The sequence below is a fragment of the Passer domesticus genome, chromosome 21, assembly GCF_036417665.1.
Source record: "Passer domesticus isolate bPasDom1 chromosome 21, bPasDom1.hap1, whole genome shotgun sequence".
NCBI lineage: Eukaryota > Metazoa > Chordata > Aves > Passeriformes > Passeridae > Passer > Passer domesticus.
Genome location: NC_087494.1, coordinates 488,368 through 507,667, shown reverse-complemented (window position 1 = coordinate 507,667; position 19,300 = coordinate 488,368). Strand labels below are relative to the sequence as shown.

Genomic DNA, 19,300 nt, shown 5'->3' with positions numbered 1-19,300 from the left:
AGTATTTCTGCTGTAAGTGGTGCCCAGCAGAGCAGGGAATTGTTGCTCATTCCCTTATGGAGTTTTTGAGAGGTTTTTTGTGCATCCTTTAAAATTTAAACTGGGTTTAATGTGATCTGTAATGCCCTGGTGTAGCTTTAAGGGTGGTTCCACCTTGGTATCACTCCCTGTATCAGTAAAACACAGTTTTACCAGTCCTGATGTCAATTTTCACATTTCAAACTGTGAAACAAAACATCTCTGCTTTTATTTCCAGGAAAATCCATCTGCAACCCTCGAGGACTTGGAAAAACCTGGTGTTGATGAGGAACCCCAGCATGTCCTGCTTAGATATGAAGATGCTTATCAATACCAAAATATATTTGGTCCTCTGGTCAAGCTTGAGGCAGATTATGACAAGAAACTCAAGGAATCTCAGGTAAAATATGTGAAATGTGCATTTTGAGGGACTCCTGACCAGTGCTGGGGTCAAACACGGAATTACAGCCCCAAATGAAACCTCGAGTGCAGTAAATAAATGTTTGAGTTGCTGTAGCAGCACTGGGATATCAGCAGAGGTGGTGCTGTGAGAGCAGAGACAGAACCCTCACAGTGAGGGGTTTTGAGAGCTTGAAACACTTGGGACCTTCTCACCTTTCCTGTGTTCAAGCTTTTCTTTCCAAAAACCACCTTCTGTCCCACAAGTGCAGCTGTTTGTTACCCTCAGAAGCTGGCAGGGAAAGGGGAGTTCTGAGAGCTCCTGGAAACATTTAATGGGTGTTTGAAGAGGGCCAGAATTGCACAGCTGGTGAGCAGGACTTTGTTTCTCATCATTAGCTCTCAGAACAGAACTCACCTTCTGCAGGTGCTGTGAACTCAGCCACAGCAATGAATACAGATTTTTGTGACATTGGAGCAGCAAGTTTTGTCATTTCTGCACCGTTCTGAAACACAGGACTGTGGTGCTTGGCAAACAATTCTTCAGGAAAATAATAGATGCTCTTTTTGTACCCTCAGACCCAAGATAACATCACAGTCAGGTGGGACCTGGGCTTGAACAAGAAGAGAATTGCTTATTTCACTTTGCCAAAGACTGATTCAGGTGAGGACACCTGCACTGTCTCTTTGCCAGGGTTTTTTTGTACCTTCTGAATAAAACCAGCTCTGAGGGCAGGCCTGGGGAGGCTCTGCAAGGTTTTTGTGGCTGCTCTGAGCTTTCTCCCCTTCCTTTGCAGACATGCGCCTCATGCAAGGAGATGAGATCTGCCTGAGGTACAAGGGAGACCTGGCCCCCCTCTGGAAGGGAATTGGGCACGTGATCAAAGTTCCTGACAGTATCCTGTGCTTGGAGAGCTCAGCAGGGCCAGCCCGCGGCTGCATCGTGAACAAGTCGTTAATTACGCCCAAAAATAATTCTCTGCTAATTTCAAATTCGGGGTGGGCAGGGGATCTGCTGAAGAAAATCACCAAAATTGGGGGAGAATAAAATTCCAATTTTTGCTCGAAATTACTACTTAACGAGGTTCTACAGATTATGGTGATGAGATAGCCATCGAGCTGAGGAGCAGCGTGGGAGCTCCCGTGGAGGTCACTCACAACTTCCAGGTGGATTTTGTCTGGAAATCCACTTCCTTTGACAGGTATTGAGGCAGCACCTCGCTGCACTCACTCGCTGTAGAGTTTTTGTTCTTTGCCTTCACTGAGTGTTTTTCAACCAAAAAATTGGTCTTGGTTTGGCAGCACCCATCAGAGATCTCAGTGCCTGGCACCTGGTTCAGAAATGGAATTAGTGGCACAAAATGGCCAGTTTTTCCCATTTTGAAGGGTTTGTTGCAAAGACATCAAAGGGAGACATTTACCTTCTGTTTAATAATACTTGAAACAGAAGAAGAAAAACAGTTTTATAACTGAGCTTCCTGAAATTGCTTTAAACTGTTAAAATGTCAGAATTTGGCTGTGGGGCCCACAGGCTTCAGCCAAGACTGTGTTTGGTAAGACAGGAGTTGGCTTCTTACCCTGTTATTAGAATTTCCTATTAGTAATACATCCTATTATTATTATCTCCTCTTATCCTATTATTTTATTCATTATGGCTGCAAGTTTTCTTCAAATCTTGCACCTAAATTCCTGTCTCAGGTTCTTGCACCTCAAATTACTGTCCCAGATTCTGTCCCCAAAGCTGGTGTTCCTCTCCACATTTCTCTGGGAGTGCCTTCTAATGTTCACATGGGGAAAAAGCAAAATCAGTGTTCTCAGAGTGCAATTTCTGTGATTCTAACTCTGTTAATAAGTGTTGGCTGTTGTTCTTTCCCATTTGTGTCTGATACCTGCTGTAGGACACCTGGGGTGCTTCACACTGATCTTTAGGAACAATTTCCCTGCTTTTCCTTCATTTCAGGATGCAGAGTGCCCTGAAAACATTTGCAGTGGATGAGACCTCAGTGTCTGGGTACATTTACCACAAGCTGCTGGGCCACGAGGTGGAAGATGTCATCATCAAATGCCAGCTGCCAAAACGCTTCACAGCCCAGGGGCTCCCTGATCTCAACCACTCTCAGGTAACCTCATCTCCTCTCACTGCCAGGGATGACAGAGAGGATTTATAAATAGAGGTTAAACAGCTTAAATCCTGTGCTGGGAATGTTAAATAACAATAAACCTTTTTTTAAATTTAATTTTTTTTAGGTTTATGCTGTCAAGACCGTCCTGCAGCGTCCTCTGAGCCTTATCCAGGGTCCCCCTGGCACTGGGAAAACAGTGACATCAGCCACCATCGTGTATCACCTGGCCAGGCAGGGCAATGGGTGAGAGCTGCTCTCTCTGGGCCTTTATGCATGAGCTTGATTCATGCAGAGAATCACCTTGGTTTAAAGAGCAAAAATACTTTGTGTCATTGAACTGGATTTTCTGGGGAGACTTGGGCTCCTTGCACAAAATTCCCTTTCCCTGCACATTCTGAGGGGATGTGTTACTACTTATATATTATTTCAAGTCTAGTGGAAAGGAGTTCCAGTTAATTGAGATTTGTGGCTGATTTGTGGCTGGCTTCCCCAGGCCTGTGCTGGTGTGTGCCCCCAGCAACATCGCGGTGGACCAGCTGACGGAGAAGATCCACCAGACTGGCCTCAAGGTGGTTCGTCTGTGTGCCAAGAGCCGCGAGGCCATCGACTCGCCCGTGTCCTTCCTGGCCCTGCACAACCAGATCAGGAACATGGACAGGTGAGCGCTGAGGGAAAACCTCCACTCCTGGTGTCCCTGAGGGGCTGAGGGTGTTGGCACCGCAGCGCCGTTGTTTGCTTGATGGGGTTGTTTTGCTGTAGTTAAAAATGGCTTTCACTGCAATCCTACAAAGCTGCTTGGGCTGTAAAGCAGAATTCCTGGGTTTTTCAGCATGCCAGAGCTTCAGAAGCTGCAGCAGCTCAAGGATGAGACTGGAGAACTTTCCTCTGCTGATGAGAAGCGTTACCGGGCGCTGAAGCGCACGGCAGAGCGGGAGCTGCTCATGGTGAGGGCCAGGGCTGCCCCCCAATCCCCAGGGCTGCCCCCCCTAAATCCCTGTGCCCCCCAAATCCCCGGGGCTGCCCCCCTAAATCCCTGTGCCCCCCAAATCCCCGGGGCTGTTCCCCCCAAATTCCTGGGGCCGCCCCCCCAAATCCTTGCTGCCCCCTCAAATCCTTGCAGCCACCCCAAGCCCCTGCTGCCACCCCAGATCCTCGCTGCTACACCAAATCCATGCCGCCCCCCTCCCCGTGCTGCCCCCCCTCCCAGTGCCCCCTCCCAGTGCCCCTCCCAGTGCCCCTCCCCGTGCTGCCCCCCCTCCCAGTGCCCCTCCCAGTGCCCCTCCCCGTGCTGCCCCCCCTCCCAGTGCCCCTCCCAGTGCCCCTCCCCGTGCTGCCCCCCCTCCCAGTGCCCCTCGCAGTGCCCCTCCCCGTGCTGACCCCCCTCCCAGTGCCCCTCCCCGTGCTGACCCCCCTCCCAGTGCCCCTCCCTGTGCTGACCCCTCTCCCCCCCAGAACGCTGATGTGATCTGCTGCACGTGTGTGGGAGCTGGGGACCCCCGGCTGGCCAAGATGCAGTTCCGCTCCATCCTCATCGACGAGAGCACGCAGGCCACCGAGCCCGAGTGCATGGTGCCCGTGGTGCTGGGGGCAAAGCAGGTAACCCCCCTGGATTCCCTGAAGGAGTCTGGGAACACAGCAGGGAGCAGCACTGAGCCGCCACGCTCCCAGTGCGGGCACACAGCATTTTCCTTTCCTGTAACATAAACTCACCTGACTTCATTTAGGGTCAGCCCTGTCCATTTAGGGTCAGCCCTGTCCATTTAGGGTCAGCCTTGTCCATTTAGGGTCAGCCCTGTCCATTTTGGGATCAGCCCTGTCCATTTTGGGATCAGCCCTGTCCATTTAGGGTCAGCCCTGTCCATTTAGGGTCAGCCCTGTCCATTTAGGGTCAGCCCTGTTCATTTGGTCAGCCCTGCTAGTTTCTGTTTCCATGGCCTGGAAGGTGTTGGTGCTGTTGGAACAACCTGGAGCACTACCAAGATTTTCATATAAAATGATCCTCTGAAAAGAGAGTGACACTAAAGGTTTCTGAGCCTTTGGGGAGAGCTGAAGCCTATCACAAGTTAGAATGATTAATTCCTGATACGTCAGGGACTGGTTTAAACTGACAGAGAGTGGGTTTGGATTTTATATTTAGGGGAAATCGTTTCTGTGAGGGAGGGGAGGGACTGGGATGGAATTCCCAGAGAAGCTGTGGCTGCCTTGTGCCTGGGATTGTCCAAGGCCAGGTTGGAAAAGAGAAGTTCCAGGGAGAGCTCAGAGCCCTTCCAGGACCTAAAGGGGCTCCAGGAGAGCTGGAGAGGGACTGGGGACAAGGAGGGACAGGACACAGGGAGTGGATTTAAACTGGGAAAAGGGAGATTGGGGTGGGATACTGGGAAGGGATTCCTGGCTGGGAGGGAACGGGATGGAGTTCCCAGAGCAGCTGTGGCTGCCCCTGCATCCCTGGCAGTGCCCAAGGCCAGGTTGGAGCAGCCTGGGAGGGTGGGAAGTGGCACGGGGTGGGATTGAAGATCCCCACATCTCCATCCCCGTAGGACATTTCTGTTACTCCAAACAAAGCTCCAGCACCCAAACCCACCTCTCCCCGAACTGTTCCCGCAGCTGATCCTGGTGGGTGACCACTGCCAGCTGGGGCCTGTGGTGATGTGCAAGAAGGCAGCCAAGGCGGGGCTGTCGCAGTCGCTGTTCGAGCGGCTGGTGGTGCTGGGCATCCGGCCCATCCGGCTGCAGGTGCAGTACCGCATGCACCCCGCGCTCAGCGCCTTCCCCTCCAACATCTTCTACGAGGGCTCGCTGCAGAACGGCGTCACGGCAGGTGAGGGGCTGCTGCCAGCCCCACGGGCACAGAGCAGGGCCCTGGCATCGCCTCGGAAATGAGCCTGGGCACACAGCAGGGAGCAGTGCTGAGCAGCCACCTTCCCGGGGGAGGGACACCAAATGTTCCCCTTCCGTCATGGAAACCTGGCTGGCTTCATTCTGTGATAGTCCTGTTCACTTGGGGTTAATCCTGTTCAATTTGGGGTTAGTCCTGTTCATTTGGGGTTAATCCTGTTCATTTGGGGTTAGTCCTGTTCAGTTTGGGGTTAGTCCTGTTCAATTTGGGGTTAGTCCTGTTCAATTTGGGGTTAGTCCTGTTCATTTGGGGTTAGTCCTGTTCAGTTTGGGGTTAGTCCTGTTCAGTTTGGGGTTAGTCCTGTTCATTTTGTGATAGTCCTGTTCATTTGGGGTTAATCCTGTTCAGTTTGGGGTTAGTCCTGTTCAATTTGGGGTTAGTCCTGTTCATTTGGGGTTAGTCCTGTTCAGTTTGGGGTTAGTCCTGTTCAGTTTGGGGTTAGTCCTGTTCAGTTTGGGGTTAGCCCTGCTAGTTTCTGTTTCCGTGGCCTGGAAGGTGTTGGTGCTGTTGGAACAACCTGGAGAGTGAATAATATTTTATATTGAAATGATCCTCTGAAAAGAGAGTGACACTAAAGGTTTCTGAGCCTTTGGGGAGAGCTGCAAATCTTGAGCAGGGATCAAAGCAGGCATTCTCTCATCTGGGTTTGGTTTTTTAATAAAAAAATTTGCATCACGCCTCATTTTGAGGCTCTTTGATATGGAAATTGCCAAGTGGTGTTGCTGATTTGCTCTGCTCCTGTTGCTGTGCTCCTCAGCTGACAGGGTGAAGAAAGGCTTTGATTTCCAGTGGCCCCAGCCTGACAAACCCATGTTCTTCTACGTGACCCAGGGGCAGGAGGAGATTGCCAGCTCAGGCACCTCTTACCTGAACAGGTGAGCACAGCTCGGGCACCTCTCTCTCACCTGAACAGGTGAGCACAGCTCGGGCACCTCTCTCTCACCTGAACAGGTGAGCACAGCTCGGGCACCTCTCTCTCACCTGAGCAGGTGAGCACAGCTCGGGCACCTCTCTCTCACCTGAGCAGGTGAGCACAGCTCGGGCACCTCTCTCTCACCTGAGCAGGTGAGCACAGCTCGGGCACCTCTCTCTCACCTGAGCAGGTGAGCACAGCTCGGGCACCTCTCTCTCACCTGAACAGGTGAGCACAGCTCGGGCACCTCTCTCTCACCTGAGCAGGTGAGCACAGCTCGGGCACCTCTCACTCACCTGAGCAGGTGAGCACAGCTCGGGCACCTCTCACTCACCTGAGCAGGTGAGCACAGCTCGGGCACCTCTCACCTGAACAGGTGAGCACAGCTCGGGCACCTCTCACTCACCTGAACAGGTGAGCACAGCTCGGGCACCTCTCACCTGAGCAGGTGAGCACAGCTCGGGCACCTCTCTCTCACCTGAGCAGGTGAGCACAGCTGTGGCTCGGCGGGCGGGGCTGGGCTGCTGCCTCCTCGTGGTGAATCCCCTCTGTGCTTCCCTAACAGCCTCCGTCGGGGCTGCAGCCCGAGCTGCCTCTCAGAGCTGCCTCTCCTCTCAGAGCTGCCTCTCAGAGCTGCCTCTCCTCTCAGAGCTGCCTCTCCTCTCAGAGCTGCCTCTCCTCTCAGAGCTGCCTCTCCTCTCAGAGCTGCCTCTCCTCTCAGAGCTGCCTCTCCTCTCAGAGCTGCCTCTCCTCTCAGAGCTGCCTCTCAGAGCTGCCTCTCCTCTCAGAGCTGCCTCTCCTCTCAGAGCTGCCTCTCAGAGCTGCTCTGCCCTGGGCTCCTCTCACTGCACGCCAGGAGGAGAAGGCACCAGGGCAGCTCAGGCTGGGCTGGGCTGCTGTGTGGAGCAGCTCTCCCTCACTGGGTGCAGAAGGAGCAGGGCATGATGAAATGCCTGCTGTGGATGAATTTGGGCCAGCAGGAATTGCTGATCAAGTCACATTTTGAATTCCAGTAACTCCTCAAGCAGACTCCTAAATCTCAGATTTACTTCAGAAGGGATTGAGATGAACTTTTTTTTTCCTATCCCTTTTATGCACATTCAAACTTTTATTCAACAAATAAATGTAAAATCTGCTCCTCTTGGGTCTTGGTTGTTCACGTGCCTGGCAGGGAAACCAGCCCAACTTGTGAAAAAAATATCAGCTGAGATATTTTTAATCTCAGTCTGTTTCCTGAGCAGCATGTGCAAGACTGGATGCAGTGGAGCAGATTGTGCACAAACAAACACCACAATGCTTGGCTGATAGGGGGCTTTGACATTCAAAACATTCTATATTTAAAGCTTGACGATAAAGCAGCTGAAGGATCTGGGGGATGTTTGGAATGATGTTGATTTTAAAAGTTCCACGTGTACGTTTAACTCCAGCAAGAAATCCCGTTTGGCGCTGAGGAGGTTTTGCTGTTGTTGTGCAGCTCTGAGAAGGTGGGGGTGCCATTTGTGTGGTTCTCAGGCCTTTGGGATGTTGCTTTTGGCCCAAATTCCTCTCTGCATGTCCAGAGTGAGGAGCTCCAGCTGAATTAATTGCAGTGCTCGAGCACAATTGATCTTTCCATTGAAGCACCCTCACGTGGGAGGCTTTTAAATCCCATTAACTTGCTGAAAACTGAGCCCTGGTGGCCCGAGCCTCCTCGGCTGACCCAGTGTGCTCTGCAGGACGGAGGCTGCCAACGTGGAGAAGATCACCACCAAGCTGCTGAAGGCTGGGGCCAAGCCTGACCAGATTGGCATCATCACCCCCTACGAGGGCCAGCGCTCCTACCTGGTGCAGTACATGCAGTTCAGTGGCTCCCTGCACACCAAGCTCTACCAGGTACTGCCTGCACACACAGACTCACAGGCTCGCAAATCCTCAAGGCTTTTGAATGCTTATTCCATCTTCAGGCTCAGTGGTTTTGAGTTTTTCAGTTGGTTTTGATTAATATTGATCGATTTTATGGAGTTTTTAAGTTGGTTTTGGTTAAAATCAAGGAGAAGAGTTAGGAGGTACCAGTGGGAACAGGGACGGGAGGAAGGCCTGCTAAAATCTGTGTGGGAAGAGGCTGCAACAAATCCTGTGAGACACAGAAGGGAAAGGTCACTGTGGAAAACCTTGGAGCTCCATCAGCCCTCCGTGCCAGGGGACGGGCAGGAAACCAAGCAAATAAATCCTGGTGGCCACACAATTTATGTGCCTGGGAACGCATCCTGCCACCAGTGGAACTCCTCCACCAAACAGAAAAATGGGCTGCTGCAAACAGGACAGCTCTGTGTTTAATGTGCTCTTGTTTTGCAGGATTGAGAACTTGAGCAGTGTTTTCACTGCAGGGAAACTTGGTGGAAATATTTTTCCCTGTGCCAGGAATGATGTGTCCCTCTCACTGAGGTTTCTCAGAGCTAATTTGGACCTCTCATCCTACAAAATTTTGGAACAGTCAGAACTTTTTGGCAACCTCCTCAAGCAGAGAGCTGCTTTGCACAGTTTTGGGGAAACAGGAGAACCATAAAACTCTGAACATGAGAGGGATTTCTGCTAAACTGAGACTCCCTGTTCCCCCTGGGGAAGCTGCTCAGTGCCCAGAGGAATTACCAAATCATTCCTGCCTCCAAAACCAACATTTTTCCCAGCTGAGGGGAGGCTCGGTGCTGGCCAGCCTCTGGCAGTGCCTGCTGCTGGCAGAGCTGTTCTCTGCCCTGCCTGAGGTGTTGTCCTGTGTCCCAGGAAGTGGAAATTGCGAGCGTGGACGCCTTCCAGGGCAGGGAGAAGGATTTCATCATCCTGTCCTGTGTGAGGGCCAACGAGCACCAGGGCATTGGCTTCCTCAACGACCCCAGGAGGCTCAACGTGGCCCTGACAAGAGCCAGGTGAGGAGTGTGGCCGTGGGGGGCTGCAGGAAAAGGAGAGGATGGAGGGACAGGACTCGGGGCTGGGTGGGAGATGGGGAAGGGATTCTTCCCTCTGGGGGTTGGGGTGCCATTCCCCAGCAGCTGTGGCTGCTCCACCCCTGGAGGGGCCCACGGCCAGGCTGGAGCAGCTGGAAGGTGTCCCTGTCCCTGGCAGGGCTGGCACTGGATGAGCTTTGAGGTCCCTCCAGCCCAAACCATTCTGTGCCATTTTTATCTGCTCTTCTCAGCCCCTGGCACCATTTGGCATCAGTAAATTTGGGAAGTCACCGTGTCCCTCCCATTTTCAGCACAGATCCCTTCCCTTCATCTGCTGCTTTCACTTCCAGCAAACATTTTGTGCCCGTTTGGCTTTTTTTAATGGCTTTGACTCCAAAGGCTGGGGTGGAATCCAGCACAGGGGGTTTGGTGGGACACAGAGCGAGCCTGAAGGAGCAAGTCTGTGCTGCTGCCTGCAGCCATCTCCTTCCAGCTGCTGAGCCACATCTGGAATGGTTGCTGTGAACAGTTCAGCTGCCTCAGGCTCCTCCTGCAGCTCCCAGAGAGCTCCAGGGGCTGTGGTGACACCAACCTGCCTGTAGCATCACCAGCTGTGGTTCCTCTGTGCTCCCAGGTACGGGGTGATCATCGTGGGGAACCCCAAGGCCCTGTCCAAGCAGCCCCTCTGGAATCACCTCCTCAATTACTACAAGGAGCAGAAGGTGCTGGTGGAGGGGCCCCTGAACAACCTGCGCGAGAGCCTCATGCAGTTCAGCAAGCCCCGCAAGCTGGTCAACACCATCAACCCTGTGAGTGAGCCCTGCTCTGACAGCAGCCACTTAGCCCCTGCTGGCTTCATTAATGCTGAGTGGGTGGAGTGAGCCACCCACGCAGCCTCACACCCCCACCAGTTTCCATTTTTGAGGAGTTTCCATTTCTGGTGCAGCATGACTTCAGGGAGGAGCAGCTGCTGCTGTCCCAGGGCTGAGCAAACTTCATTATTTCTTTTTAATTGCAGGGTTTTATTAGGGGTAAACCTTGAGGTGAATGAAATGAAGGAAGTGGTTTGTGTAGAAAGGGCAAAGTCAGTTTTAACCCTCAAGCTGCAGGTTTTAGACTTGATTTTGGACATAAGTTGTTACTGGGGGAGCCTGGCAGCCACCACAGGACAGTGAATGGAGCAAGGGAATTGCCAGGGCCTCAGAATAGACTGAAAACTCAGCAAACCTCTCACAGTTTGGGACAGGCTGCTGGAAAATCTTATTTTTGGTGCTCAGGATGTGGCTGAAATAATAATTAAAAGTTTTCTATGTGTTAGAATTAATTTCCACAACATTTGTGCCATCTGTGGAATTTTATGGATTTTTACCCAAAATAGCTTCCACTGAGGCTGCAGTGCAAGGTTTTCTGGGGGGAGGAAATGAGGATGAATGCCTAATTGCCCAAATCTCTGCAGGGAGCCCGTTTCATGACCACTGCCATGTATGATGCACGGGAGGCCATCATCCCCGGCTCCGTCTACGACCGCAGCAGCCAAGGTAAAGCACGTCCCCAAAATTCACTTTCAGGCCTTGCTTTTCCCTGACCAGCCCCTGAGGGGTCACATCTTACACACTTCAAACTTTGAAACTCCTTCAAAGCTTTTATACTTGTGCAAATTTTGAATTTGTTAAAGATTTAAACTTCAGACTACACAAATGGAATTAGAGAATGGAATTGATGGAGTTGGAAGACTGAAAGTGTTTGGGATGAGTGTAAGGGCTGAAAATGGAATGAATTTAAGGACTGAAAATGTTTGGGATGAAGTTGAGCCTGAAATACTTGGGGTAAATTGGAGACTGAAGTGTCTGGGATGAATTTGAGACTGAAATGTTTGGGATGAGTTTAAGGGCTGAAAATGGAATGAATTTAAGGACTGAAAATGCTGTGGGTGAATTTGAGGCTGAAATGTTTGGGATTTAATTGAACAACTGAAAACGTTGAGGATGAATTTGAGGCTGAAATGTTTGGGATTTAATTGAACAACTGAAAATGTTGAGGATGAATTTGAGGGCTGAAAGAGTCGAGCCTGGATTTTGCTCTCTGTAAAGAGAATCCCAGCCTGACATGTGCAGAGCAAGTGCAGAATGAGGGGGAAGGGAGTGTGAGAAGCACTTCAGGGATCTCGGGTGGTGCTGTGAGGAGGGGCTGTGGTCGAGCCTGTGCTAGATGGAGTGGTGGAATCTCCAGGTGTGGGATGAGCAGCGAGGCACCGGCGCTGCTGCCTTGGCAGGGGAGCTCGTCCTTCCCCAGGGCTGGGATTGATGCTGGAGCAGCCAGATCTGCAACCCCTGTGCTTTCCCCTCTCTCGCAGGGCGCCCATCCAACATGTACTTCCAGACCCACGACCAGATTGGGATGATCAGTGCTGGCCCCAGCCACGTCACTGCCATGAACATTCCCATCCCCTTCAACCTCGTCATGCCCCCCATGCCCCCCCCGGGCTACTTCGGCCAGGCCAACGGCCCCGCTGCAGGTGAGGGGCAGAAAGGGCCCGGGAGGGACCCCGAGCCCTGCCAGGGCTGTGCCTGGCTGTCAGGTCTCACTGTGGGCTCCTTGCAGGCCGTGGGGCTCCCAAAGGGAAGACGGGCCGAGGCGGGCGCCAGAAGAACCGCTTTGGGATTCCTGGCAGCAGCCAGTCCAACCTCCCCAACAGCCAGGCCAGCCAGGACGTGGTGTCCCAGCCCTTCTCCCAGGGCCCCCTGACCCAGGGCTACATCTCCATGAGCCAGCCCTCCCAGATGAGTCAGCCTGGGCTCTCCCAGCCGGAATTATCCCAGGTGAGTGTGGGTTTTGGGAGCTTTTCCTGGGATTTGTGTTGTGATCTGTGCCTGCACCTCCTCCCTCCTGAGGGAAACGAAACTGAAACTGCTCTCAGTGACTCAGCTGCAGCATCTACAGCCTGCACTGGTGGGGCCATGAAAGTGAAATGTTGCTTCAGCTGATAAACAGCTCAAAAACCTTTGATTTAGGGACATTCTGCACCAAAAAAAGCAGATTTTAAAAACCCAAATGCTCTCAGCTTTATGATGAACCTGGTTCTGCCTTGCACTTGAGCTGGACACTGACGTTGAGGCTTCCCTCACCTCTCCCCTTGCAGGACAGTTACCTTGGTGATGAGTTTAAATCCCAGATTGACGTGGCGCTGTCACAGGACTCAACTTACCAGGGGGAACGAGCATATCAACATGGTGGAGTGACGGGACTGTCACAGTATTAGAGTGTAAGGACCCTGTCCCTTCCCTCTGATTCAAACTGCCCCCTCCCTAATTTAAACTATCCCCTCCTCCTCATTTAAGCTGTCCCCTCCCTGGTTGGAGCTGTCCCCTCCCTGATTTAAATTGTCCCCCCCCATTTAAGCTGTCCCCTGCCTGGTTTCAGCCTGCCTGGCCAGCCCCTCCCCTAACTGAGCTCTCCTTCTGCCCCCAGGTTGAGGAAGAAGAGCTAAGCTTGTGTGGAGCTTAGTTCATCAGCATTTTATTCTGGGTAATAAAAAAAATAAAATAAAATGGATACCTGTTTTCCACTGCTAAAACTGAAGCACCACTGTGTGAGAGCAACAGGAGAAAGAAACCAACCAACAGAGAGGAGAGAGAGAGAGAGGAGCACGCGAGAGAGCCACTGCTGGAGCTCACTGGGACAAGGAGACTGACAAGGAGAGGAGACAGAGCCCTGGAGGACTGGCTCACGGCAGGGAGCTCAGCCAGGAGCGCTCAGCTGGGCCCCTGCTCCCCCAGCCACCCGGCTCCGGAGAAGGGCCTTAACAAAGCAGGTTTCACTTCATTCCATACTTCTCTGTGCGAGCAGGGCAGGAACTTTTCAGAGCAGATGGGGAGAGGAAAACCCTCATCTCAGAGTTGGGCTCGTTTTGTCAGGGGTCCTAAGAATATTTTAGCAGGAACTTGTTTACATTTTAGAAGCAGAGTATCTGAGAGAAGGGGAAAAAAGAGAGAGAGAGAGAAAGTCCCTGCCTGGGTGACAGCCAGCCAAGCAGAATCCAGCTGCTGCTCAACTCTGAGGTGCAGGTTTTGTTGTCCAACACTGGCTCTGAAATTTGTTGTCATCGTGTCGCCCACATTCTGAACGAGGTGGTTTTAAAGAGATTCTTTCAAAAAGAGCACTGAATTTTTTAAGAAGTTTTGTCTCTGAATTCTTAGTGGTGGACCTGGGAGATTTAGATCCTTGTTCTGAGAAGCTTATATTACAAAAAAAAACTTTAAAAAAAAAAACCAAAAAAAAATTGTTTCAAACAAAAATTAGAGCACCATCCTTGAGAACTTTCAGTGTGATTTCAAGTTGCAGCAATCAGCCTCTTCTTCCTACATGGGATAGGTTTAGAGTGAGAGGAGCCTGCGTGCTCGAGCAGGAGGGTTTCAAAGTGTTTTCTGTATGCTTTAATTGGCAACTGTCTGGACTCTACTCTGTGAAAAACAGCCTTTCTGTAAGATGAACTTTATGCTTGAAGGGGGACGGGTTCCTGTGCCCTTCGGCCCTGGAGAGAAGGTGCAGCCAGGCCTGCTTTGGTCCCCACAGCTCTTGGGGAGGAGTAGTGGAAATTGGGGATTATTTTGGATGGAAGGAAAGACTCCACGCCATTGCAGGAGCAGGATGGACAGACGGACAAGGCAGGCAGGTGGTGGAAGGTGGTGGCCTCTGAGAGACAGAGCTGGGTTTGATTTGGGACAGTGGGTCAGGCTTTGGGGTGGCTTCGTGGCAGGAGAGGGGCAGGGTGAGGAGCTGGAAGCTCTGCTCAGCAGCAGAGGGCTCAGCCCAGCTGGGGTCAGGGCTGGGAGGTGCCAGCCACGCTGAGGTGGAGCCACGTCTGGAACGCTCACAGGGAGCACTTGGGAGCTTTTCATTTCTGTCCAAACCTTTTCTAGGAACCGAGAGAGAATTGACTCCTCCAGCCCCGTTCTAGACCCTGAATTAGAGTAACCTCTGCCTCCCCCCTGGCAGCAGCAGCAGAGACTGAGCCAGAGCCTGGCAGTTCCTCGGCCTGGAGTTAAGCTTTACACTCAAAGGGCTCCAAGTGTTTCTAGTCCTTTTTTGGGGGGAAAAACTCAAAATACCTCTCATCTGAATGTACTTCAAACAGCTCAGACCCCGTTTTGTACCCGGGGAGGGGAAACCCTTTCATTCCTGTCCTTCCTGGAGATCCCTGCCCTGGATTTGCAGGATTTGCCCCAGAGCAGCCCTGGCGTGGGACCCCAGCCCAGAGGGACCTGCTCCCCCAGCCCCGGGGGGGAGCTGCAGAAACTGCAAAAACCACAAAAATCTCAACTCACAAAACCCATTCTTTTCTCATCCAAAGCCTCCAGAGTTTAGATTCTAAAACAGTGAAAGAATGGAGACACAGGCCACCTTCCTTCCTCGTGAGATGGACTTGTTTTATTTATTAACATTGCCGAAGGGCTTTTTAATTTTTTTTCCTTGGTAGGCAGCGTAGTGGCGTAGACTTTTCGGGTAGGTTTAAGCTGAACCCCTCTGTGCAAAGCTTTCCATGAGTAATGTAGCCCCCTCCTCTCCCCTCACCCTTTATTTCACTGCTGGGAATGCTTGCCTCTGCTTCGTGCTGGTTTTTTCCTTTGTAGCAGTTCAAACTCTTTGAGTTTTACAAATCCAGACATCAGTGCTAGCACGGTGTTAAAACTCTTTTTTTTTTAATTAATTAATTTTTTTGTCTCAGTTTTGTTTTAAAACCTGTTTGTCATCAATTAAAAAAAAAGAATAAACAGCTCTTGCATTCAAGGTGGCCCTTAAGTTTCAATGAGGAAACCATGCAACGTTCATTAAAGCTTTAGTCTGATTGTATAAACTTCAAGTTTATTACTTTTTTTAAACACAAGACTAGTACAAAAGTGGGGGTGTGCATAGCAGAGGGGTGAGCGACTCAACTGGGAGAACTGGGAATACTGGGAAGGGCCCCCCCTCTTCCAGCGCCAGGATTTGGGAAGAGCTCCCAGCCTGGAGGAAACACAGAAATGGCTTTGCCCTGCCAGGCTCGGGGCTGGGGGCTCAGAGCTGGCTCTGGGGGGTTTAGGCCTGGCCTTGGCACCACCCTGGGCTCAGACTCAGGCCAGGCTGAGCCCGGGTCCTGTCCTGGCTGTCACTCCCCCCCGGGTGGCCACAAACCCAGGAATGCTTCAAGGTTTTCTTCCTCTGCCCGTCTAAAATCAGAATGAAATGGCTCCTGCTGGAGTTGAGCCCTTTGAACACTGAAATGGAGCAGAGCCGGGCGGGGTGGGTTTGGGAATGGGAACCCAGCTAAAGCTGCTCCAGGCTGGGTCTTCAGCTCCACATTTTGGGTGTGAAAACAAAAAAAAAAAACCACCCCAAGGCACCCCCAGTGGTGAAACCCTCAGAGCTTCCCCTGGGGGGAGGAGGTGAGAAAACATCAGAGCCCAAGGAGGAAACAGCAAAAAACCCAAAGCTGCACCACGGCTTCACAGTTCAGAAATAAAGAGAAAAAAAATTCAAGTCTAACTGGGATTCCTTTTCGGTGTCCCCAAAATCCCCAAAGCCTGGCTCTGGTGGTTCCAGAAAATCCCCAAAGCCTGGCTCTGGTGGTTCCACACTCGGGTCCAGCTCAGCTGGGCTCGGCTCAGCCCCTGCAGTGGAAGGGCAGAGCAGAGCTCGGGGATGGGAAAGGGCCCAAATTGGGGTCCCTGCTGCCCCTCAGTGACACCACAAAGGGCCCGGGGCTGCCCGCTGCCACAAAACCCAACAAATGCACCCAAAACAGCCTGGAAAAGCAAAATGTGCAGAGCTCTGAGCTCTGCCCTTGCCCCAGGCTCGGCTGGCTCCTGCCCTGGGACACTCGGGGACAGCCTGGGCTCATCTGTTTGCAAATGAGGTAAATTAATAAATTAATACTGACTCACAGCAGGCTGGGAGGGGAGAGCCACTGACCCAGCACAGCCTGGGTTCCCTCAGCCACGTTCCCTGCAGGGTGCTGCCCCTGGATGCAGCTCCCAGAGGATTTCTTAGATAAAATCTCCTTTTTTTTTTAATTCACCATTTTTTAGGGAAAACAATTTTTTAGGCAAAACCTCCACTGCATTTGGGCACCCAACTGAAGCCCTGCCCCCAAACCACCCCATCACCACCCACACCCTGCAAACAGCACAGAGGGAGCTCCTGCCTGCCTCTGCCTCCCCTGCCAAGGGATTTGCTCGCTCCAGCCCTGTCCCTGCAGCTGGACCCCACCCCAGGCAACCCCCAGCCCCGATCCACCCAGAAAAGTCATTTATGCCCTGAGAAATCTGCAGGGTTCAGCCAAAAACCCCAAAAAGCTGCAAGGGGGGAAACGTGGGATTCACAGCGCGGTGCCAGCACCCCCTGCCGAGGAGGGGCCAGCGCCAGGCTTGGTCATAACCCCACAGCCCCCTCGCAGCTAATCCTGAACCAGCAGCACCCCTTAGTGCCAGAGGGCAGCCCTGGGCACAGCGGGGCTTTCCCAGCGGCGTTTGGTCCCTCCTCTGTCCATCATTCCCCCCTTTGTCCATCGTTCCCCTCTTTGTCCATAATTCCCCCTCTGTCCACAATTCCCCCCTCTGTCCATAATTCCCCCCTTTATCCATTGTTCCGTCTGTCCGTCGTTCCCTCTGTCCGTCGTTCCCCCCTTTATCCATTATTCCCCCCTCTGTCCATCGTTCCCTCTGTCCGTCGTTCCCTCTGTCCGTCGCTCCCTCCCGCTACCTGCAGCCGCACTCGTCCACCACCATGTCCTCGTAGTGCCGCAGCACCACGTTGTCGCTGTTGTCGTAGTAGAGGATGGAGATGGGGGAGAGCCTGACGGGCACGCAGCAGGGCTGCGGCGTGCCCCGCGGGTCCAGCGAGTGCACCATGGTCTGCAGCACGGCGTGGTTGGTGCTGTTCAGCTCGGCGGCCAGCGGGAAGGGGCAGTCCCCGCGGCAGTAGTTGGCCAGGTAGCCCTGCGGGGCGATGATCCAGTTCTCCCAGCCCACGTCGCTGAAGCTGATGTAGAGCCGGCGGGGCTTGCACAGGGGGCTGGGGGTCAGCGCGGGGCCGGGGGCGCTCCTCCTGCGGCGGGCAGCCCCGCACTGCGGGCCCAGCGTCACCAGCAGCAGCGAGGTGGCCGCGAAGGCGGCGGCGCTGCCGCAGGGGCTCCGCGGGCTCCCGGCGGGGCCGCTCAGCGACAGCTCCAGCACGAAGGACAAGCCCCGCGCCGGCAGCCGCCCGGCCCGCAGCGCCGCGCTCAGGTCGAACAGCAGGGACTTGCGCAGCTGCAGCAGCGAGCGCTCCAGCAGCGGCCGCCGGCCGCGCCGGGGCTGCCCCCGGGGCGACACCGCGTACAGCCGCAGCTCCAGAGCCTGCCCCGGGCTCGGGCCCTGGTAGGAGTTGTGCTGGAACTGCAGCTCCAGCTGGGCCATGGTCAGGCGCTCGCCCTCCTGCAGCGCCGAGAGGTTGAAGAACAGGAGCTTCCGCAGGCACAGCCAGCCCTGGGGCTGCCCCGCGGGCAGGAAGCGGCCTGGCAAAGGAGAAACCGGGCTGGGGTGGCTGAACGCGGGGCTGGGCAGGGCCGGCTCCCGGGATGGGCTGGGGGAACCCCGGGGTGAGCAGGATCAGCTCCAGGGCTGGGGGAACCCCGGGGTGAGCAGGATCGGCTCCCGGGATGGGGAATCCCTGGGGCTGGGCAGGATCGGCTCCCGGGTTGGGGAACCCCGGGGTGAGCAGGATCGGCTCCCGGGATGGGGAATCCCTGGGGCTGGGCAGGATCGGCTCCCGGGATGGGGAATCCCTGCGTGAGCAGGATCGGCTCATGGGATGGGCTGGCGGTGAGGGGGATCGGGGAAAAGAGGGCAAAAAGCAGCGAATTTGGGGAGCCTGGTTCAGCCAGCCCGAGCCAAACTGGAACCAGGAGAGAAAAGAGCTCTGGGGTGCCTTGAGACCTCAGGGGCACCAATCAAACAGTCCCCAGGGGACTGAGAACGGCTCGGAGCAGCCAGATGTGCCCTGGGGTCAGCCAGATGTGCCCTGGGGTCAGCCAGAGGCGCTGGGACAATGGGGGGGGGGGGGGTCGAGCATCCCATCCCTGCCCGAGCTGCTGCTGATCCCGTTCCTGCAGCCACATCCCACTCACCTCCAGCACCGGGCACCCCAAAACCTGGGATCGGGGCTGGGATCGGGGCTGGGATCAGGGCTGGATCAGGGTTGGGATCAGGGTTGGGATCAGGGTTGGGATCGGGGCTGGGATCAAGCCAGCACCTCGGGAGGGATTTAGGGGCTCCAGGACAGAGCCTGGCACGGCTCCCCCCTCACGCCCCTCCTCGGGGTTCCAAACCCAAAAACCATCACCGGCAGCACCCACAGGGACTCCAGCCCGCGGGGATTTCTCCCGGGATCCAGCTGCGGCCTCGGGACACGGGGAAGGACGGAAGGAGCGGAGCCAGGGCTGGAGCCCGGGATGCCCAGAGGCTGTACCTTGGTCGGCGAAGACTCGGACGATGTTCCCGGGGACATTGAACTCCTCCACCCGGCAGGAGTCCGGCTCGCCGGGCCAGGGCAGCGCCCTGCTCTTGTGGAAGATCCTCCAGAGCACGGGCGGCACCGGCGCGGGGCGCTTGGGGCTGGGCCTGGCGCGGAGCCCCAGCGCCCGCAGCAGGGAGCGCTCCGGAGGGCTCAGCCCGGGGCTCAGCCCGGGGCTCAGCCCGGCGCCCAGCCCGGAGCTCAGCCCGGGGCCCAGCCCGGAGCCCAGCCCGGAGCCCAGCCCGGGGCTCAGCCCGGGGCTCAGCCCGGCGCCCAGCCCGGGGCTCAGCCCGGCGCCCAGCCCGGGGCTCAGCCCGGGGCTCAGCCCGGCGCCCAGCCCGGGGCTCAGCCCGGGGCTCAGCCCGGGGCCCAGCCCGGAGCCCAGCCCGGAGCCCAGCCCGGGGCTCAGCCCGGGGCTCAGCCCGGCGCCCAGCCCGGGGCTCAGCCCGGGGCTCAGCCCGGCGCCCAGCAGCGCCCAGGCCAGGCTGCGGAGGAGCCACAT

At 54.6% G+C, this 19,300-nt stretch overlaps 2 protein-coding genes across 3 annotated transcripts in view; one reads left to right on the top strand and one right to left on the bottom strand.

Moving 5' to 3' along the window:
* UPF1 (UPF1 RNA helicase and ATPase) overlaps positions 1–15,057 on the top strand; it is a 24,399-nt gene extending 9,342 nt beyond the window's left edge. The window contains exons 6-24 of one of the 2 annotated variants that reach the window (XM_064396613.1): positions 257–418; positions 997–1,081; positions 1,215–1,313; positions 1,502–1,619; positions 2,378–2,537; positions 2,665–2,783; positions 3,034–3,198; positions 3,370–3,484; positions 3,993–4,136; positions 5,145–5,358; positions 6,194–6,311; positions 8,065–8,221; positions 9,110–9,252; positions 9,905–10,079; positions 10,727–10,808; positions 11,624–11,785; positions 11,872–12,089; positions 12,410–12,532; positions 12,739–15,057. In XM_064396613.1, coding sequence (XP_064252683.1) covers positions 257–418; positions 997–1,081; positions 1,215–1,313; positions 1,502–1,619; positions 2,378–2,537; positions 2,665–2,783; positions 3,034–3,198; positions 3,370–3,484; positions 3,993–4,136; positions 5,145–5,358; positions 6,194–6,311; positions 8,065–8,221; positions 9,110–9,252; positions 9,905–10,079; positions 10,727–10,808; positions 11,624–11,785; positions 11,872–12,089; positions 12,410–12,529 — 2,556 coding nt within the window. In that variant the 3' untranslated portion in view covers positions 12,530–12,532; positions 12,739–15,057. The remainder of the gene's footprint in view (positions 1–256; positions 419–996; positions 1,082–1,214; positions 1,314–1,501; positions 1,620–2,377; positions 2,538–2,664; positions 2,784–3,033; positions 3,199–3,369; positions 3,485–3,992; positions 4,137–5,144; positions 5,359–6,193; positions 6,312–8,064; positions 8,222–9,109; positions 9,253–9,904; positions 10,080–10,726; positions 10,809–11,623; positions 11,786–11,871; positions 12,090–12,409; positions 12,533–12,738) is intronic. The other variant, XM_064396614.1, reaches the window with a different exon arrangement.
* Positions 14,365–19,300, bottom strand: GDF1 (growth differentiation factor 1). Its single transcript, XM_064396639.1, has 2 exons — positions 18,754–19,300; positions 14,365–17,800 (listed from the first exon to the last, which is right to left on the bottom strand). Exons 1-2 carry the CDS (start codon positions 19,298–19,300, stop codon positions 17,004–17,006), a joined length of 1,344 nt encoding a protein of 447 aa, XP_064252709.1. The 3' UTR covers positions 14,365–17,003.

What these genes read in the sequence shown, in the direction of transcription:
- GDF1 (XM_064396639.1), bottom strand. Translation starts at nt 19,300, where the DNA reads ATGTGGCTCCTCCGCAGCCTGGCCTGGGCGCTGCTGGGCGCCGGGCTG. An exon ending in CCGAGTCTTCGCCGACCAAG is followed by an intron (nt 17,801 to 18,753) that starts GTACAGCCTCTG and finishes CTCCTTTGCCAG; the next exon opens with GCCGCTTCCTGCCCGCGGGG.